The 21009-nt window shown below is 36.9% G+C and overlaps 1 protein-coding gene across 1 annotated transcript; it reads right to left on the bottom strand.

Annotated features, from left to right (window-relative positions):
- Window positions 1-6929: 6929 nt before the first annotated feature.
- On the bottom strand, window positions 6930-10640 carry LOC132189715 (basic leucine zipper 9). The gene is made up of 6 exons (XM_059604492.1): window positions 10241-10640; window positions 8723-8849; window positions 8388-8550; window positions 8216-8291; window positions 7360-7485; window positions 6930-7260 (listed from the first exon to the last, which is right to left on the bottom strand). Exons 1-6 carry the CDS (start codon window positions 10508-10510, stop codon window positions 6955-6957), a joined length of 1068 nt encoding a protein of 355 aa, XP_059460475.1. The 5' UTR covers window positions 10511-10640; the 3' UTR covers window positions 6930-6954.
- Between the last annotated feature and the right edge of the window lie 10369 nt (window positions 10641-21009).

Genomic DNA, 21009 nt, shown 5'->3' with positions numbered 1-21009 from the left:
GTGGCATGATTCTTGGATATCTTGTTGTGATTCAAGGATACACTTGATGATTTATGATAATTTAACATAATTGATTGCTTGATTTTATTTGCCTAAATAATTGGATATCCCTTGTGATTTGTTTTACGGATACATTTGGTGTTTCAATTAAGATTTGATATCTTTTGTGATTGACGGATACATTTGATGATTTAATTGATATTGGATTCCTCTTGTGATTTGTGCAATGAATGGATACATGAGATGGTTTTGATTAATTGTTTGTAGCATAGTAAAACATATCTAGATTTTAATTGTGAGAACTTCAGATTAATATTGATAAACATGGAAGTATGTTGTTATGATTTGATGAGTGTGAATTCCCAAACCTTAGTGGTTTATCTCTTAGTTTATTTTAATTAGTTTATGTTTGTCTTTTAATTTCAAAAATAAAAATTCAAAACCTATTTGGAACTAGGTTAGGATTTAATTAGTTTAGATTTAAGTTGCTCTTTCAAGAATACAATTCTCTGTGGGATCGACCTCGCACTTGCAATCCATTAAACTACAATCGATTCGTGCACTTGCGAGTTAAATAAATTTGCACAACACATACCTCGAGTTGTACCGCTTGTTGAACCGGAGGAATGTTGTGATTTGTCATGGCCTTCTTGATCATGTCTAGCTTCTTCTCCATAGTTGCCATTTGGGTCTGCACTTCACCAGTAGTGCTCACTTCATCGCACTAACCGTGTGCTCGATCGTATTGCTGCAGATGAAAGAGAGACAGACCAAAGAAGGAAAAAATTAATGACAGAAATAGGAGTCGTGTGACCTAGGGTAGGTCACGTGAGAGTCTGCACCAGTGTGCTCGATCACACCGCAAGGTACGGTCGATCGAGCTTGTGCAGATATATGCGTGTGTGCGGATGAGAGTGCGGCCAAGCGTACTGCTGTATACGCTCGATCGTACTCGCGCAGAACATAAACACAAGTAACATAGAAAAGAAAACAAACAAATAATGGTGAGACACATTCACAAGGGGAATTCAATTACATAGGCATAATCAATTAAAATAACCATATATGATTGAAACAAAGACACTAATATTAAACTTAAAAAGACATGATTAGGGCTTCAATCTATCCCTAACAATTGTTTAGTCACACATAATGAAACCAAAACTAAAAAGAAAAGGAAAAGAAGAAACCGGAAAATGCTTCTTGAAGTAGCCTCCAAATTCTCCTCTCTGGAATTGTGTATTTTCTAAGAGGCCTAGGGGTCTATTTATAGGCTTTAGAAAAATCTAGAAACCTTAGGAAACCTAAAAAAATCGGAGAACAAACCCCTAGTCCAACTAGGGTTGGAAAAACCTAGTTTTAAGTGGAAAATAATTCTTTCCGCATTTGGGTCGCTCGACTATGCTCGATCGCCATGCCTTGTGCTCGATCACAGCTTGCGCTCGATCGTTCCTCTTCTGCGCTCAAGCACTGATGTGCTCGAGCCTAAGTTGGGTGCTCTTGATCCGAACTCCAGCTTTTCCCAAAATTGGTCTTTGATGCCCAAAACTTCCAGAAACGCTTCCTTTTCCTTCAAAAAACATCATAAAATAGAACTTATCACTGCACCCTTTATAACAACTAAAGGATTAAGACATATAAACTAAGGGGCTAAAATATGTATATTTGAGCACTTATCACTGTACCCTTACTGACTACCGTGTCCCAACTACTGTACTCATGACGTAATCCAGTGACATTGCCACTCTATCCTTCATGATGCCAAACATTGCGCATGTCTATCAATCCAAGCGTAATGACAACAACTATTTCGGATGGGTCTATCAATTTGAGCTCATCCTCAAAACCAACGGCTTGATGGGCATTGTTGATGGCTCCGAGCTATACCCATCAAAGCTTATTCCATCTTCTCTTGACAAAACTACCCGTGATGTCTCAAATCCAGAATATATTCTCTGAGAAAAGAAAGACCAATGTATTCTCAATCGGTTCATTGCAACTCTAACTGGTCCACTTGTGCCTACTACCTATGGGTGTAAAACCTCCAATCAAGTATGGAACACCCTTGCCACTCGTTATGCTTCTCCATCAAGGTCTCACGTGACTCAATTGAGACGCTAACTTCACACTCTCAGACAAAGTAACAATCCATGTGTTACTTTTATTCATAGTGCAAAATAATTGGCAGACCAGCTAGTCATCGCCGATAGCCCCATCACCGATGATGACCTTGTATCCTACATCATAGGTGGATTAAGCTCCACCTACAATTCTTTTGTCATGACCTACCCCATGATAACAAAGAATGCCACTATGTCTCTTGAAGAATTTTAGTCTGAATTACTTGGATATGAACAACTCCTTGAACATCAGGCTGCCAGTGCCGAACCACAATCTATGCCATGACTGCTCAGAAGCCAGGTTAAAAGCAAAGATTCAACAACAACCAAAGGAAACCTTTTTCCAATTACAGAAATTCCTATCTCTCAAAGAAGACTTTCAACGGATCTCCTGGTAAACTCCCAACCTCTGCTTTCTCCCAAGGAAAAACTATTATTGGAAGCTCTAGCAACTACACTCCAAGAAGAAATTCTCCTAGTAACTACACTCTAAGGAGAAATTCTCCTAGTAACTACACTCTAAGGAGAAATTCTCAACCTGGTATCCTCTCATCCAACAGACCTCTTTTTCAAATATGTGGTCGTTTCGATCATCAAGCATTGGACTGCTTTCATCGCATGGATTATGCCTTCCAAGGATGACATCCACCATCTGAGCTTGCTACAATGGTTTCCCAATCCAACAATCTACAAGATGAAGATGAATGGTTTGCTGACAATGGAGCCAATACTCACATCACTAACGACTTGGAGAATCTAACTCTGCAGCAATCATACCAGGGTGATGGGACAGTTGTAGTAGGTAATGGTAGTGGACTTGGTATCTCCCACACTGGCTCTTCCTCTTTTCTTAGCTCAAATCAACTTCTACATCTCAAAAATATCTTACATTGTCTTAATGCTACAACCAATTTACTTAATTAATAAATTATGTAGTGACAATGATTGTCATTTTAAATTAACTGATACCTATTTCTTGATTAAGAATAACCTCACAGGGAGGATCCTCCTGCAGGGGGCAAGTAAAGATTGTCTCTACCCATTAAGGTTACAGCACTTCGACATAAATAAAGTCAGAGCATTTACTGCACGAATTGGGATCAAGGTGCTTCTTCAGTTTGGCACAACCGCTTAGGGCATCCAAGTCATCAAATCTTGTAGCATCTGTTTCACAACTACCACCTTACTGAGTCTTCAATTAAGTCCCGGTAGTCTATTTGTGTTTCGTGTCAATTAGGAAAGAGTAAAAAGTTACCTTTTGCTAAGTCTAGTCGTGTCATCACTGCTCCATTAGAACTCATTCATAGTGATGTATGGATTTCTCCTTTACCTTCAATCAATGGAAGCAAATACTATGTTATTTTTATTGATGATGTCTCTATATACACCTGGCTATTTCCTCTTACACTCAAATAAGATGTTTTTGAAACCTTTGTTAAATTCAAGTGCTTGATAGAAAATCTATTTTCCCTTAAAATCAAACAACTTCAAACAGATGGGGGTGGTGAATACACCTCTCATAACTTTACTAAATTTCAGTCAACACATGGTATTCTTCATCGAGTCACCTATCCACATACATCTCAACAAAATGGAGTTTCAGAAAGAAAATATAGGCATATCATTGAATCAGGTCTTATCAAGGCACGTGTATCTCATCAATAGACTGCCTACCCAACTCTCCAAAATTCAAGTCCTTTCACCAAACTCTACAATAAGGAACCAAACTACACCTTTTTAAAAACTTTTGGTTGTACTTGTTATCCCCTCTTAAGGCCCTATGCTAAACACAAATTGGAATTCAAAAGCAAACAATGCATCTTTCTTGAATACAGTGCTCACCAAAAGGGTTACAAGTGCCTTGATCCCAGCTCTAATCGTGTATATGTCTATAGATATGTTATTTTTGATGAATTGATGTTTCCTGCATAGAGTAGAGCAGCATCTTCATCCTCTGATGGATTAGATCCTTCCCCTACAGGTATTGTTCTTGATCCTTCTCATTTTTACTCTGTGAATAATTTTGACTCTATTAATGTTCACACCTCATCCCCAATCACCTTGTCTTCCCCAGCACGAGTACCTGTCCTAAACACTCTTGCTTCTCCTCTCTCCTCAAGGCCTTCCTCTTCACCAACATCTGAGCCCTCTACTCCCTTGACTACCACCTACCCCTGAGCCTATCCCCAACCTACATCAATCCCTACTTCACCTTTTACCTACACCTACTAAGCCAGCCTCTCCTCATATTGTCACAAGATCTATGACTGGAAACTTCAAACCTAAGTCTTTTCCCCACTATCAATTATTCCTATCCTTAAAATCAACCAAGCATCCACTAAAATCCTTTCATGCCACACCTTTGCCTTTTGTCCCTACCACATTTGCTCAGGCTGTCTCTAACCCTAAATGGTTTGCTACAATGGAAAGTGAACTTCAAGCTTTGGTTGATAATGGTACTTGGTCTCTCTACCCTAGACCACCACATCGAAACATCATAAAAAACAAGTGGGTTTTTCGGCTAAAGGAAAAATCAGACGGCACTATTGAAAGATACAAGGCAAGATTAGTGGCTAAGGGTTTTCAACAAAGAGATGGTATTGACTACACTGAAACTTTTATTCTAGTTATCAAACCAGCCACTATACGGATCCTATTGTCCTTAGCAATCCACTACAATTGGCACCCTCAAACAATTGGATGTCTCCAATGCTTTCCTTCATGGTCACTTGAATGAAGAAGTCCTCATAGAGCAGCCTACTGGTTTTATTGATGCAGCTTTTCCAGATCATGTATGTAAGCTCAAGAAGGCCCTCTATGGTCTAAAGCAAGCCCCAAGAGCATGGTTTCACATATTGTCACAAGCTCTTCTCCATCTTGGTTTTGTTGGATCCCTAGTAGACACCTCTCTTTTTATTCTTTATCAAGGTTCTGTTCATATTTACATACTGATATATGTTGATGATATCATAGTAATAGGCATAGATTCATCTATCATGGAGTCTCTCATCCACGGCCTTCAAATGAAATTTAAGCTTAAAGATTTTGGCTGTTTTTTGTACTTCCTAGGCATCCATGTCGTTCATGACAAATCTGGCTTACATCTAAATCAAGGAAAGTACATTATTGATTTACTTGATCATGTGCAAATACTTGGAGCAAAGCCCTATGCCGCACCCTGCACTTCAGGCAATAAGCTCACGAAGCTTGATGGTGATCCCCTACCAAATCCCACAACATATCACCATATTATTGGAACTCTACAATATTGCACACTTACAAGACCTGACATAGCATATACTGTCAACCAACTATGCCAATTTCTCCATTGTCCAACCAATGAACATATGAAGGCTGCTAAAAGAGTCCTAAGGTACCTTAAAGGCACACCAGATCATGGCCTTCACTTCACTCCAGGTCCTCTTCAACTTCAGGCATACTGTGATTCTGACTGGGCAAGGGATCCTTTAGATTGCAGATCCACCACAAGGTATTGTGTTTTATTTGGCTCCAACTTAGTGTCTTGGCATGCTAAGAAGTAGCCTGTTGTCTCGAGATCTAGCACAGAAGCTGAATATCGTGCCATGGCCATCAGAGCTGCTGAGCTCTCATTGCTTCGAATGCTACTCAAAGAATTGCAAGTTTCTCTCCATGATTCTCCTGTACTCTGGTATGATAATATAGGAGCTATTGCCTTAGCTTCCAATCCCATCTACCATGCTCCTACTAAGCATATAGAAGTTGACTACCACTTCATCTGTGAGAAAATTCTTCACAAAGATCTCAACGCTAACTACATTCCAACTCAAGATCAATGTGCTGATATCTTCACAAAGGGTCTTACCTCCTCTCGTTTTCTTTTCCTTAGAGACAAACTCATGGTCACTCCCCCTCCCATAAGTTTGAGGGGCTGTTAAGGAACCAACCGAGTTTGTTTTAGATTCACTCTTTGAATCCAAATAGATTTGAACCACTCTCTAGCATTATCCTTATAGTTCTCTAGCATTATCCTTATGTCTAGCATTATCTCTAGCATTATCCTTATACTTATTTTTATCTCTTCCCTTTTAGTGTTCTAGTTGTATATGTTCTACTTGTTTGTATTGTATTAGTTCTCATAGTTTGTATCAAGTTTGGATTTGTCAAACATGATTACAATTGTAACTCTTAGCCTATATATACAATGAGAATAAAGCTGAGACTTCATTCTGCCAAAAGCAAGTTTATCTACTTTCTTTCATCATCAAATTAATATCTGATAAGGTGTTACAATCTTTTTTCTTTTTTCTTAAATCTTGAAGTCGACCTAGAGAAAATGTTAGCTATATCTGCATTATTTGTCCAAAAAAACTAATTAAATTACAATTGAAACTTCTTAAAATCGCATATAAAACCGAGTCACATGACTCTCACGCGTGAGTGGATTATAAAATGAACTCGTAAGTACTAACAAGAAATCAATATAAAACGAGTTTCTTTATAATTTGCCAATTCCATGTGAACTATTTATATTCCCAATGTACGTGAAAAATTTCTGCCATTTTTTTTGTCGAGATCATTGTGAAATTACACATTTACCCTAAAAAATCGAAACAATAAAAATATAATAATAAAAAAAATTTGAAAGTTCTTTGAATTTTGCCTGACCCTGAACAAATAATTTAAATTTTTTGAAAAAACAGAAAGTCCAAATTGAAGACAAACTAATTAAACTCCATACTTAAGCTTTAACTCTATACCAACTTTTGCCATAAGAAATCATGCTGTGATGACCTCCTTAACATTTTTTTTTTTTTTTTGCATTAACGGATTGATAAAAATCATAAAGAGAAGCTTAAAATTGCACATTTGCATCGTCATTGATCACAACATCACTCATGACTCCAGTACTTTTAACATTTCTATTATTAATATTGGGGTGTCGAAGTCCAATAATGCCTGAGTTCTGCCCAGAAACTGTTATTCCTGCATATGATGAGGCATGATCATCTCCTGGTACATTGATGGTTGGGGAAACATTTGGAACCCGCCGCAGATTTTGTGTATTAAGCAATTGCGGTGTTCCTAAATGACTTTGAAGAAGTTGATACAGATTGCTGGTCAAGGAGCCTCGAGTAACCATATCTTCAGCCAACTTCACCTAAAATCCACAAAACATTAATGTTAATGATTAGATTAGCATTCTCTTTTGTGTTGTTCTGAGTTTACAGTAAAGCTGCTGGACTACTTCTAGTTCTACCTTGGCTCTCAAAGCTTCCACATCTGATTTCAGGACTCGATTATCTGTATCAGCAACACGATACTGCTGTGTAGCATCTGTAAGCTGCTTGCAGAGAGTCCCATTTTCTCCTCTCAGTTGTTCAACCTGACAAAGAATCATGGGTTAAAACAAACGAACTTGAAGCTATGAAAGGAGCAAGTGTCAACAATTGATTGTTTGCTTGAATATTTATTAAATGATTAAATTCAACAATTTTTACTAGTTTAAATTTTTGGAAAAAGTTGTGATTTAGTATGGTATTTAGAGCCAAATGTTCTGAGTTCGAACTTTGTTTCCGTTATTTACCCTACATTTCAATTAAATATTTCAGGTGTAAGATTTAATTAATTCATGAGGAGTTTGAGCTCACATGTGATGAGAAGTATTAAAATATTAATTAAATGATTAAATTTATAACTATTTCCTATCAATTTAAGCTTTTGGAATAAGTGATAATTTAATATGGTATCAAAGCGAGACATCATGAATTCGAACCACAACTCGACAATTCACCCTATATTTCAGTCTATGTGTTCTTGCCAACTTAAATTTCTTTGGATAAGCCGTGATTTAACATGATATCATCTACAATTTAATTTTAGTTAAATATTCTATGTGTTGGGCCTCACTTGTTGAGAAAAAGTTTGAACCCATGCGTAAAAGGAGAGTGCTAAATTTACCCATTACTCAAATAGCCCATAGATTCACAATATCTCTAATTTTTTTTTTTTTTTTTCCCTTTTCCTCGGTAGCCAATTTGGAGTATCAAGGTCCGACTTTTTTTCAGCACAGACCGATAAAATTAATTATGCAAACAGCCAACAACATGGGATACCTGGAGCTCGAGATCTTGCAGCTGTGCTTGTTTTCTTCTTCTAGATCGCCTGGCAGACTCCCGATTGGAAATCATCCTGGAAACACACAGTAACAATCCAATGTATTTGAGTCATAAGCAACCTGGTATCTCTATCATAGTTCTTATATATATATATATATAATGAAAATACCTTCTAACGCGCTTCAAACTACTAGGGTCTGTGCTCTGCTCACATGAACCAGCTTCTAGCTCAATATCCTCATCATCAGATGGCTCATGCGAGGAACCACTGGTAGCTCCCCTTGCTTGATTATCTGTGTCTTTTGGATTATTAGCCGACATTGGACTGCTGACTGAAAGATTTCCAAATTTGTTCAAGTGTTAAACGATAAAACGAGCAAAACGGAGATTAAACTATGATAACGTGAAGCATGCATATGCATATGCACATGCATATATATATATATATATATATATATATATATATATATATATATATATATATGTCTCCTTGATGGATCATACCACACATTGATGACTGGGAATCCATTGTTACTGAAATGCTGGATTGTTTCAAAGCCAGATGTTGAGAACCAAGAAGGGTTTCTGGTAGTCCACTACAAGTACTTGAAAAGAAAGTACTTAATATGTCCTGTGTTTACGAACAAAAACATACATCATATTGTTGCATACTAATTGAGCAATATTGTCACCAATGTCACGTACACGTTATCTGGATTAGACTTCATAGATCTAATGGTGAATATGTTGTTGATCATGTAAATTTTTAAATGATATGGCCCTATGTACACTATTAGACCCAACAAAACAAAATATTAACCATAAAATAAATCTTTGTACGTTGTACATGATTTATCAATATATAAACTTAGAACCACTTAAAAATAGTATAATTTTTACAAACATCTTGTTCACTATACATACTTTCACAAACTCTATACTATTGGTTTGGAATATTATAAACATATATATATCAAGAAATGTGAAACCAAGGTTTGTTTAAGTTTTGTGAAGAAAAAAAAAAAAAAGAAAGAGTTTTGTGAATGAAAGGAGTGACTTGGGAGCTGGGGCCATATATACCCCGATTCGAGGGATTGATTCGCGGCCACCCCGTCAGAGGGGATGACTGTATTGGGTCATAATCCAATCACTTTTTTTCATTTTTTTTTTAATTATTTTTTTTATATATGAAACATAATTGTATTTTTATAACTATTTCTACAGAAGATTCTGAAAAGGTCCCGAATTTATAATAAGCTTAAACACATATTTTAAATCTATCAAATTAAATACTACTATCTTAAAATCAAAATGAGAAATATCATAGTTGGTATGTGTAACAGTTGGGACTTGATTTCCCATTTTTTATTTTATTTTTCTCAAGAGAAGCAAAAGACAAAAATGGAACTTGAATGAAAAAGAACAACAAAAAAAAAAAAAAAAAAAATCCTCTAAACTATATATGATATTAACCGTGTAGGAATGGACAAAAATCATATTCTTAATTTCATAGGACATGCTTCCCCAATTAATAAATATTCCAAACTTGTAAAATGACCATTTCACGGTTTTCACCCCAGCATGCTTTTCAGAAAGCGATTGGCCAAGTTGACGAAAGCGACAGACTCTGGTTTTACTCCACCAACTACTTTTAAATTACCAATATAACCTACAATTTTTCAGTACTACCGAATTATTTATTTGTAAATAGCTCCTCACCAACAACTCCATCATCATATATATATTTTTTCGCTTTCCACCGACACGCCTCCAAATATACATAACATCCTTTCACAAATTAATACTTTATTTCTTCTTCTTATTTAACTAATTAATTACTGATTTCAAAAAAAAAAGAAAAACACTAATTAATTATCATGGCCATCTACAATCTCTCTGTTTCTATATATATATAATATACATATATACCATGCTATGGATTTGCCAGGTCACTCTGGCACAGCCGGGAAGTTGACGTGGCGCCTAATAACAAACAGACGGAGAGAGAGAGGAGAGACTAACCCGATTTTTGAAATCGAAGCTGTTGAGATCACTGAAGCTAAAATCACTGTAAAAGCCATCGAACTCATCGGGGAAGGAATCTCTGTCTCGGTGGTCCCGAACCTCGGCGGTTTTCACATCCTTGACGTCGCCGTCTCGGGTTTCGGTTCCGATCACCTCGGGGCCGCTCATCATCCTCTTTATGTAATCCTGGAGAGCCAACTCCGACGCGCTATGCTTCATGCCGCCTCCGGAGTAAGGCGGGAGATGGTCTACCGGTTTTCGCTCCATTGGTTCTACCGCAGTCGAGAGAGAGAGAGAGCGAGAGAGAGAGAGGGAGAGAGGAAGGGGGAGGGAGGAATCGAAGGAGTAGAAGCAATAAATAGGAAGGAGGGAGAGAGAGGTGAAGTGCGAAGCAAAAGTACGGGTGTTGTGAGAGGGAGGGAGTAGGCCGGCACATGAAGTTAAAAAGATTTTGGCGTGTTACGAAAATGTCCTTTGATGGTCAGGTAAGAGTCGTTATTTATTTCTGATGTTGACCCCTCTTTTTGCTGTGTCTCAATTTTAACCTTTCTAGTTTCTACGCCAATAATTGGACCAATGGGCCACACCCTTCTTAGCGCGCAAGTAATTTGGTAGGGCCGGCTAGACCCGGGTCCTGGATAGATCCGCAATATCACCTTTCACTTGGAGCCTGGAGGGCTCTTGATATTTTTTATTTTAATTATTTTTTTTAAAGCACTTATATTCAGCATTTTAGCTGTGCTTTTATTATTATTTTTATATTTTTTTTTCACTATTCTCAAAGATGAGAAAGGTCAGTTTTCATTGAATTTGTAGAGTATAGTAGCAGTTAATCAAATTTTTAGCCAAAGTGACTAGTCAAATGGAGAGCTTTTTTTTAGTATATATATATATATATTTTCTATAGGGCGATCAAAAATGACATTTTGACTAGTCCAATATGAATGTTTTAATGTAAAAAAAGAAAGAAGAAAAAATGCAATTTACTTATGTTTGAGGTTGAGAAACCGCTTCAAGATTCTTCCTGTTATTCTAAAAGAAAGAAAAGAAAGCTTAAAGACGAATCTGGTTTTGTTAATGGTATGACTAGAAGAAGTAGGATAAATTCAAGTAAGTGTTGATCACTGTACATAATATTATATAATAAGTTTCTTGGAGAGAAATGTGATTGGACAATAGTTATGATGTGTCAATATTGATGAAGGTGAATGTAGATTAAAAGTAAATAAATACTTACTATATATATATATTGAGAAATGAAAGGAAACCACGCTTTATATACAGTTTTTCTTTTCTGTCATTTTTTGGTTTAATTTTTAAATACTTGTCTATCAAAAAGCCTCATGCAATTGAATAGAGAAATAATACTGATATTTTGGAAAATATAAATAATTCCTACATGATAACTAAGAATAAAACCAAATATGAAAATCTCATATTTTTGAAAATCTTATTACATTACTAATTATTCCCACACATTGACGGGAATTTAGATTTTCAAGCATTACATTAATTCCGAGAATGTGTATGTCGGGAGGAATAGTATCAACATATGGTAGGCAATTTAAAATGATTTTTTATTTTTTTATGTTTTTGGGGGAGAATGGTTAAAGGGAATATGATGTACTATGTCTTAGATAGATATATACTTGGAGTTTAAAGGTGAATAATGGATGAATGAGAAGTAACTCAAAGAAAGAAAAAAAAGTGAGTAATGAATACTACCTTTCTCTTTTTCTTTTGATAAAGGTTTAGCAAACTTTTTGCCCTTGCCTATTCAAGGAAGGTTCATCTAAACAATACGTCCACTTTCTTTTTAATTTTTTTTTTCTAGTGTTGCTTGCTACCATGCAATTGATCATATTCAACCTTTTCTTAGCTTAAAATGATTTTAAAAAACTTGTCCATATATGGTTACTTGTCTTCCATTGGCCATTAGATAGGGTTTTATTGGTCTCGGCGGCTATGTTTAAAGGGAAAATCATCAAAACGTTTTACATAGAGCTTAGAATTTATTCAAAACGACAGAATTTTTAGTTGGCTTTAAAGCAAGCCGGTATACGTGGCATCAACACATAAATGTAATAATAAACCAAATAAGTCATGGAAAACTATATGCAGGCAGCCTGCAAAAGTCTCAAGAGTCATGGCAGCCATCAAAAAAGCTGATCTCTTAACAAATTAAAGTCATGGCAGCCATCAAAAAAGCAAATCAAAGCGAAAATAACAAAGTGATGCAAAAGCTTTATTTGGGAAAAGCAAAAGCATTTTGCTCTGGGGGTGGCTTAGCAGCATTATTTTATTTATTTATTTTTATTGTTAATTTTTCTATTGAGAAGAAAGGGAATGGCTTATGCAGCATTTGAGTGCATGTAAGGGTGTGTAGGCAATGTAAGTTGATTTGGACAGCCACCGACTCAAAAGAAGTTGCTTAGATGCTTTGGATTTTGCCCACTTTCTTTTTTCAGTTTTAAAGTAATAAGCTTTTTTTTTAAAAAAAAAAAAAAGAAAAAGAAAAAAAACAGTAATAAGCTTTGCGTATTGACAACTTTATTACATAAGACTACGTAATACCTAACTTTTCTACGGTGAATTAATTACCAAGGCCCACGATACAACCACCATCAAAAAGTATATGATTTATTAATGTACAAAAGATTGATCACATGGGAAAGCTACCTCCGATTAAATCTAAAAGGCATGCTTTGAGAGCTCCATTTTGGCCACAAACAATCAATATCCGATTCATTTTTGAATCAGCAAAGCATTGCTTTATAATTTGAGAGGGAGGATTAGGGCATGGTTAATTTTTACACCTTATGATCGGTTTAATGAAATGAGTATGGTTAAAATTGACGTATATAGTCTTCTACATATTTATTGACACGGCTCAAACTCTATATGTGAACACAAATTGTTGCCCTTAGAGAGAATGACAAAATTTTAATCCAACAGTCTCTAAAAGTATCATGTATAACATATGCTTCTGACATACTTTTTTAATTATCATTAATAAATGTAAATGTGTTTTGCTTAATTACTTGCTCAAATGACACATGAAATTTTTAAAGATTTTGACATTAATATTTTTTGTTATGAGAAATGCTATATATATACTCCTAAATGTTCATTTTTTGACGTGAAAGTGAAAATCACCCTTAAATGTTACATGTATTTTCATTTGTTATTTCATCCACCTTAATTTTCATTAATAAATGAGCACATATGTAACAAATCTATTTCATCTTATGCTAGAATCAGCCCAGCTCCATTCTTTTTGGACAAAGCCCAGCATGGCATCTGGTTTGGGCGTTGGGATCATCAAACATGATGAGACACCCAGCAAACTTGTCGTCCATTTGAGACAAACTTTTTCTCCACCACTTGAGCAATAGGCAGATCAATCAGGTGGGCAACGCAAGCAATCTCAACCCTTGATAAAAGTTTTTGTTCAACAAGTGTAACGTGTCATATACAGGGAGGAAAATGATGTTTTCGAATGAGATCACTTTCCCAGCCACATCATCAGCTTGGTTCACCATCGTCTTGAAGAGCGTTGAAACTTGAAAGCCTCAAATGCTTCAAAGAAAAAGCTATAACCAGTTTTTGTAATCCTTTTCTTCTGCATGGAGGAGGATCCCATGCACTCTGCAAATCTATTGTGCCTTGCGAGAGCAGCTTTTGCCCTAATTTGAAATGTTTCTTAAAGAGAAATGTAGATGGTTATCAAGTATAAACTAATTTAAGGTACGTCATAGAACTAACCGTAACAAAGCAAGTTCACAATATATTTAAGGATACTAAACAAAAAGAACACAACACTAGTCATGAATCCCCAATGAAAGGGTGATTTTTTTTTTTTTGTCTTTTTAAGCATGAGATAAAATATTGAAACAAGTTGAGCAAGTATGAAGAGGGAGAGGAAGATTAGTAGCCACGAAATAACCTAACCTTTGATAGATAATCAATCAATCAGGAGTTGAAGAAGAAAGAAACAATTGGTCAAATAAATTGAACACTGATTGTGCCCTTTGTCAATTCAAACCAGTCATGTCATCAAATAGGCCACTTGCATTTGCTAAGCAAATGAGAAACATGTCTGCAGAGCCAAGTTAGCCAACTAAGAATGAGAACAATAACATGCCAATAATAAACTCCTACTGACAAGGATTCCGTACGAAGTGAAAGAAACAAAAGCAAAGGGAAGATCAAAGTCCTACCATTATTGAAAGGCAAATGAATGAATCTAGCAAAAGATACTACTTCAGAATGAACTGATCAATCTCATACCTTCTGACTTTGACGCCAGATATCTTATATATATGTCTATGATAGCTAACAAATAATATATATTTTATGATTACTAGTGGAGGACTAGTAAAACTATTTGAAGAGGAAAACTGCTCCAAATTCTAATACAGTTCTCAAGAGGCCTAGAAAGATCTTATTTAAAGACAAGGTTCTTTGAAAATGACAAAAAGCAGCCCCTACTTTTCAGACACGTCTTCCTTCTTCGCTAAAAAAATAAAATAAATCCTTCAAAGATCCATACCCAGGTAAGTTAAAAATAAGAGGTCCACAATGAGTGGGAAATTGGGTAATTGACTCATGTTTCCACCTTCTCTGAATTTCTGGCTTTATCTTTACTGTTTTGATGCATATGGCATGTAGCACTTTTCGTTATGTTAGGTTTTATGATCTATATTTTATGCTGGCTAATTTAGTGTCAAAACTAAGTGGTTGTTAGTTTAGGGTTATCATTTGAGTTGGGGCTCGAATTGGTACTCAAAGTTGAAGATCAAAATCTGTTGTTCGCTAGCCAGTTGATAGCAGTTCTGTGAAGCCCCAAGATTTCAAAACCCTAATAAGAGTTTATCACCTTATATAAACTTTCCCTCGAAATCAAAGAGCTTTAAAACATTTTTTGAAACAAAAAAAAAAAAAAAAAAAAAAAAAACCTTTTATTTAAATAATAATAATAATAAACATCCTAAACCTAGTTTTAGCCTCTGGCCAAACGTTCAATGGGGGATCACCGAACATTGGAGCCCAACCTTTACTACGAACGTACAACTGGTCCCCACTCGAACGTTCGTTGACCCATTTGAAGACCCTTGGGTACTAACCAAATGTTCGACCTGCAACCTTATAACCACTGTTTAATAGTATACCGAACGTTCAACCATAGTACCTAACATTTGGTGACAGTTTGAAAGATGAATTTTAACCTATTATTCACCTTTTCAATATGCACTTACTCCCCCATAAATATCACCCCCTCATCTCCCCAAAATCCACCCCAAAAATAGAAACTCTAACCCTTGAGTGAGAAGAGATTTTTAGAGCAAGAATGAAGAGATTTTGAAGTGGGAGACCATCTTTGAGGTAAACTCTTTTGTACACAGTTTTCATGTTATTCTTGTGATTTTTATGCTCTTTACAAGATTTGAGGATACTATGATGAGTTTATGTCATTATTTTCTTTCAAAAGTGAAAAGGGTTTTCAAATGTTTTAAAAACACCTATTGTTTCCCAAGTTTTCATGATGTCATAGTATATTATGATTGCATACACTCATTAAGAGCCTAAGATGAGATCTATTATGTAGTGGTTTGAGGATAGGAGCCTTCTTACATGCATTCTAGCATCTGACCGAATGTTCCCTGCTTACTAATCGAACGTTCGACACCAAACACAACGTTCGGCCAAAAGCTTCAAACGTTCGACCAGTGTATAGAATGAGTGAAATTAGGGTTTTATGATCTTTTACCTAGATTACTTCTCGATTAGGACCTTATGTGTTTATAATAGGTTATCTAGTACTACGTATAATTATAAGCTATGTTTCGTTATAGCAGGGGTTTTAAATGTCTAAGGGATCAAGCAAGTGTATGTGGTAAGTAAATACTTACGATTGCTTTCCTTAAAAACATGTGATATGTTAACTCACTATTCACACGTATGTTATGAGCACAATTACTTTTTATGCAACTTGATAATTGCCTTAATAACTGATTAATAGAGGTGCATTGTATGATATGGTACACCGGTATGTACGGTATAATGGCCATGAGCTTACTATATATACTTGATTCTATGGTCAAATGTGTGTGTGTTATATGGGCATTGGGTTGTCTCGTGACCAGCGCAACCATCTTTGATTGGTGGGTCACTACAAGACATAGTTCATTAGTAGCGTGGGCCACCCTAGGTTGGATTTAATCAGACTAATAGTGTTATAGACGGTAGCATACAATAGCGGGGGCACTGGTATTGTATTACAAGTCCTTTGAACCTTGCTGAAAATTGGTAGTATCTCGGATTGACCATACATGATAGTTATGACCTATTAAAACATTAGTTTTCTGCATTAAAATTAATAGATGATTGTCACTGGGATTACACCTAATCTTCTCACAAACCAAAACCATATTTTTAGGATGTAATAACATAAGCAACACCTCTTTTGTTTACATTAAATACATGTTTACTTCTCCCCTTAAATAAGAGTTCATTTCATACTCGACTGTGAGACTTATTTACTAAGTCTTAAGCTTATGCAGTGTTTGCAGCTTGTCAAGTTATCTTTCTTAAGAGAGTTTTTAAAGGAAAGAGACCTGGAGACTCTACCAGGTTTGATTAGAATAACTGTATTTTGATTAGTAGCTCCAAGTCTATGATTGATCAGTTAGTTACAAGTTAACTAAATTGAAGGAATTGATAGTAAGCCTACCAGAATGGTTAAGGATAGTTTTGGGGGCGTTATAGTATGGTATCAAAGCATTCATTTTGGTCGACCACAGCAAAAAATCTGAGAATAGGTTATATGATGCACTAAACTTTAATTGTGAAAGACCGGAGCATAGGATGGGCCTAGGTTTTCTACTATGTTTTGATGGTTGAGGTGCGGGCTAAAGTAACAGCTTTATTGATTGCATAGTAATAGGTCGGAGGGAACGAGCTCACTTGCTCCTGTGGCACGAAGACTCACGCTTATGGAATGCAATTATGATTGGACAATCCCAACCGAGTTACCTAGAAGGAACATTCAGTCTACTTGCATAACTTAGAAGATGCAGGGGCAACAAAATCACAACTGTGTGAAAACAACAGCAAAATGGAAGCGTCGTAGCCTGTCGGTAGTACGGGATTTTCCACCAATCCTTAGGGAGCATAACCCTTACTAGCTTAGGAAGGAAACGGGAGATACATGAGCATGTAACCCAAGGGACTGATGAGTATGCAAAGATGAAATAGGAAGAACTCTTGTTGCTAAAGGCTGGGGTACTGCAAGTAGGGACCAATCGTTAGAAGATTGCTTTCCTTCTTAGTATCAAGAAGAACTATGAGGCCTCGAACAAGGATGAGGAAGACCTGTCAAAAGATTTCGTAGAAGAATAGTTAGTGGAAATAGCTGGTTTCCTCTAAGATTCGGTGTCTAGATAGTTAGTGTTAGTTAGGGTAACTAGGTTGAGCATGTGCACTTAGTAGTTGCACTTTTGAATAGAAAAAGTCTTGTATTTCAAATTGAATTTGACTGCCATGTGCGAGATTTAAAATAGCATTTCCCAAAGAGTGGATTTTTATATCGCATATATATACCACTCAAATCGTATGGTATTTCTCCATCTCATGGTATATAAATGAAGAGGGGGAGGACCGCCGAGAAGCCCAAGAGGAGTAGTACTAGTTCATTATTACCTTGAATTTGAGTAGATAGTTTATGGCAATTGCAGCAAGCTCAAACAATATGAGCCATGACAACAACAAGCCAGCGGTAGTTGATGATCATGAGCATGATATGGTGATGCCCGTGTTTTGCTTCCACCCGACCGAGGAAGAGCTGGTGGAGTTCTACCTTCGCCATAAGGTATTGGCCAGTTGAGAACTACCTATAAAGAGGAACCTCGGAGCAATGAATCAGTCATGTAGGTCACATGGAAACCCAACAACAAACCCTTTTCTAATATCAGGAATTTTGCAAATGGAACCATTATTATGTAGTTTTAAATCTGATTTATTGATCATAAGCCATGGGAAGATGGTCTACAAAAAAAGGATACTAGATAAAAGTTGCTATCTCAGATATAAGGTGTGCATATTATCTATTCCAGACATGAAGTTTTTGTTTCTTGTGTATGAATTCTAGTACAATTAAATTTGCTACTGTTGAGACAATTATCAACCCTAGTAGCAACTTGATTCAATGGCTTGCTAAGAACGAAAAAGGATTAGTAGTGGTAGACTGCAAAATGGGGGGTGTGGCGGTCGTACCACCTCCGATGCCTGAGTGAGAACTTGAATAAAGTAAGAGTAAGGAAATAATAAGTAATAATAATTAAGAATAGTCAAGGATAGAATTCACCATCGTTTCATCGTTGGTGGGCTCCTCCTTTTATAGAGCCTGTGAGTGAGTGGGTGAGTCCTTGTGGGACTCTCACTCGACTCCCTTGATACGTGGGAGTGGTTAAGCGATTTCCTCCATGATAATCTTTGGGGTAGTTCGCCTGGTGATTTGGCATGTACCTAGACTCTTTTTAGGCGATTGAGTTTGTTATTCTCTGATTTGAGTTGTTACTTCCAGATTAGATTGTTGGAGAGTGGTTACATTTCCCTGATTATAGGGTTAGCATAAGATGGCGCATAACTGCATGATTAGGGGGTAGACCAGGCAATGAGACATATGTTTGGATACGTGCGCTTGGCAGCTTAGTGGGTTGTGGCCTTTAAACCATAGTGGGCATTTTATTTGGGCCTGCTAGAAATATTTGGTATCAACAATACCCTGCCATTCCCTTAGGTCACATTGGTGACCCAATGGGAACAAAGTTTCTTTTATCCCCATCTGAAATGTTAACTTTGTTTTTGCAAATCTTGTACATATTTCTTTGAATATGATCCGAGCATGCTCCACCAAAGTCGGGAAAATTCTGCATTAATCCGAAGATAGAGATTTTGTATGTAGGCATACTCGTGCACTATTTGAGTGGTACGAGGTTCAAAGCATGAGTCCGTAGGTAAATGTATGGATGCATGCATGAGCAAATGCATGTATGAGTGGATGCATGCATGAATAGATGTGTGATCGGATGTATGTATGTATGTATGTATGTTTGTATTTTAGTAAGTATGACTTTTACAGCTCTTACGCAAACGAGTACCGTTTGCCGGAGTGTACCCTTACTAGCCTATGTGGAGATTTATCTGCAAATCTTCGTATTTGCCCCCTTTGAGTTTGAAAGTTAGGGTGTCTCTCCTTTTGTGTAGGAGAGTCTGGAGAGAGGACCTCTCAATTTTAACATGAGAATCCGAACATTGTGAGACTGGTGTATATGGAGAGATATGTAGGCTACCCGGACACTATTTTAACTGGCTGCATAGGTAAGTATCATATTTTATCAAACGACACATACACCTACCAACCCAGGTAGGATGTTCACCTTTTAGTTTTTGTTGTTTGAATAAAGGCATTTAATTTGTTGATAGCTACCCGACATCGTTTTAAGTAGTTGCATAAAGGAGTACCGTTTTGTAAACACAGGGTATACCTTTACCAACCCGGACGGGATGTTGGCTCATCACTGTTGCGTAGTTTCACATATGTTGAGTTTCCTTTGACACATTGATGTGCTTCCTTTTCTTTCTAAGGATGGAGAGAGAGACTGTGGGGCTGTTGAATGGTCCGCCTAGAGTTATTCTTGGAATTGCGTACAGTCTGCCTGGAGTTATTCTTGTGACTGGTACGCCTGGAGTTATTCTTGCGACAGGTGCACCTAGTTCTACTCTACTAAGGAAAGGGGTATACTGCGAAACAATTTTCTGCCTTGCGGGTTGGCGCGTCCCTTCTGGGCCGCCGGCTGTCCTTCCTTCTTTCTAGAGACTTCTCCTTTTTTGCTTGTTCCGCAAATGCTTTAATGGTTTCCTTTTATAAATCTTCGGGAGTTTTGCTGTAGTGGAACTAACTGTAGTAGCTGTAGTTGCCAGATATGCAAAATTTTGCCTTCCCCTTTGATGTTACCTCTTTGCTTAGGTTGGTTGAAGCATAATTAAATAAGCAATAATAAATTGAAGCATAATTAAATCAATCATATGACATAAAATGTCGATGAGCATATTTACTTGTTGCGTAGACATGAGAGGTGCAAAGTGTTGTGTTCCTATTTTAGTGGCTGTGAGTGTGGGTTTTGTGGACAGATAGATTTGCATGAATATCCATGTAGTGGCAAATAGGTGCAAATGAATAGTTAGTATTTGGAAGCTAAATAACTTAAAAGAACAAACCAAAAATGCTCCAGAGAAATCTTGATATGCATGCAAAGCTAAATAACTTAAGGTGCACACGTTGGATATGCTTTGAAGTGGTTGTCCGCCCTGTGAGACCGCACGTCCCTCTCTGGTCTTCAGCTCTCCCTCCTTCTTTCTGGGGGGTTTTTGGTTCGAACTTGCTTTACGAAGGTCTTTACCATTTCTTCGCCGTTGACGAATTTTTTAGCTCTCGCCATGAGCTCATCCAATTCCCTCGATGGATAACGGCTTATGTCAGCCATGAAAGGACTATGGGGCCGTATTCCTCCCATTAATGCAGGGTGGATTACCCTTTCGTCTAGGTCATTGACTGTGAGCTTTTCAACGACTCATTGTACTCTTGTTTCACGGTTAGCAGATATGTCTCCGGCTTGCGTCGCTGGCGATTTCCAATAAGATAGGAGAGGAAGTTTTTATCGAGTTCGGTGAATGTCCCTATGGACCGGGGTCGTAGATGGCTA

The sequence above is a fragment of the Corylus avellana genome, chromosome ca8 (assembly GCF_901000735.1).
Source record: "Corylus avellana chromosome ca8, CavTom2PMs-1.0".
NCBI lineage: Eukaryota > Viridiplantae > Streptophyta > Magnoliopsida > Fagales > Betulaceae > Corylus > Corylus avellana.
Note: the sequence above shows the minus strand (reverse complement) of the source record. Positions and strands in the feature narration are given on the sequence as shown.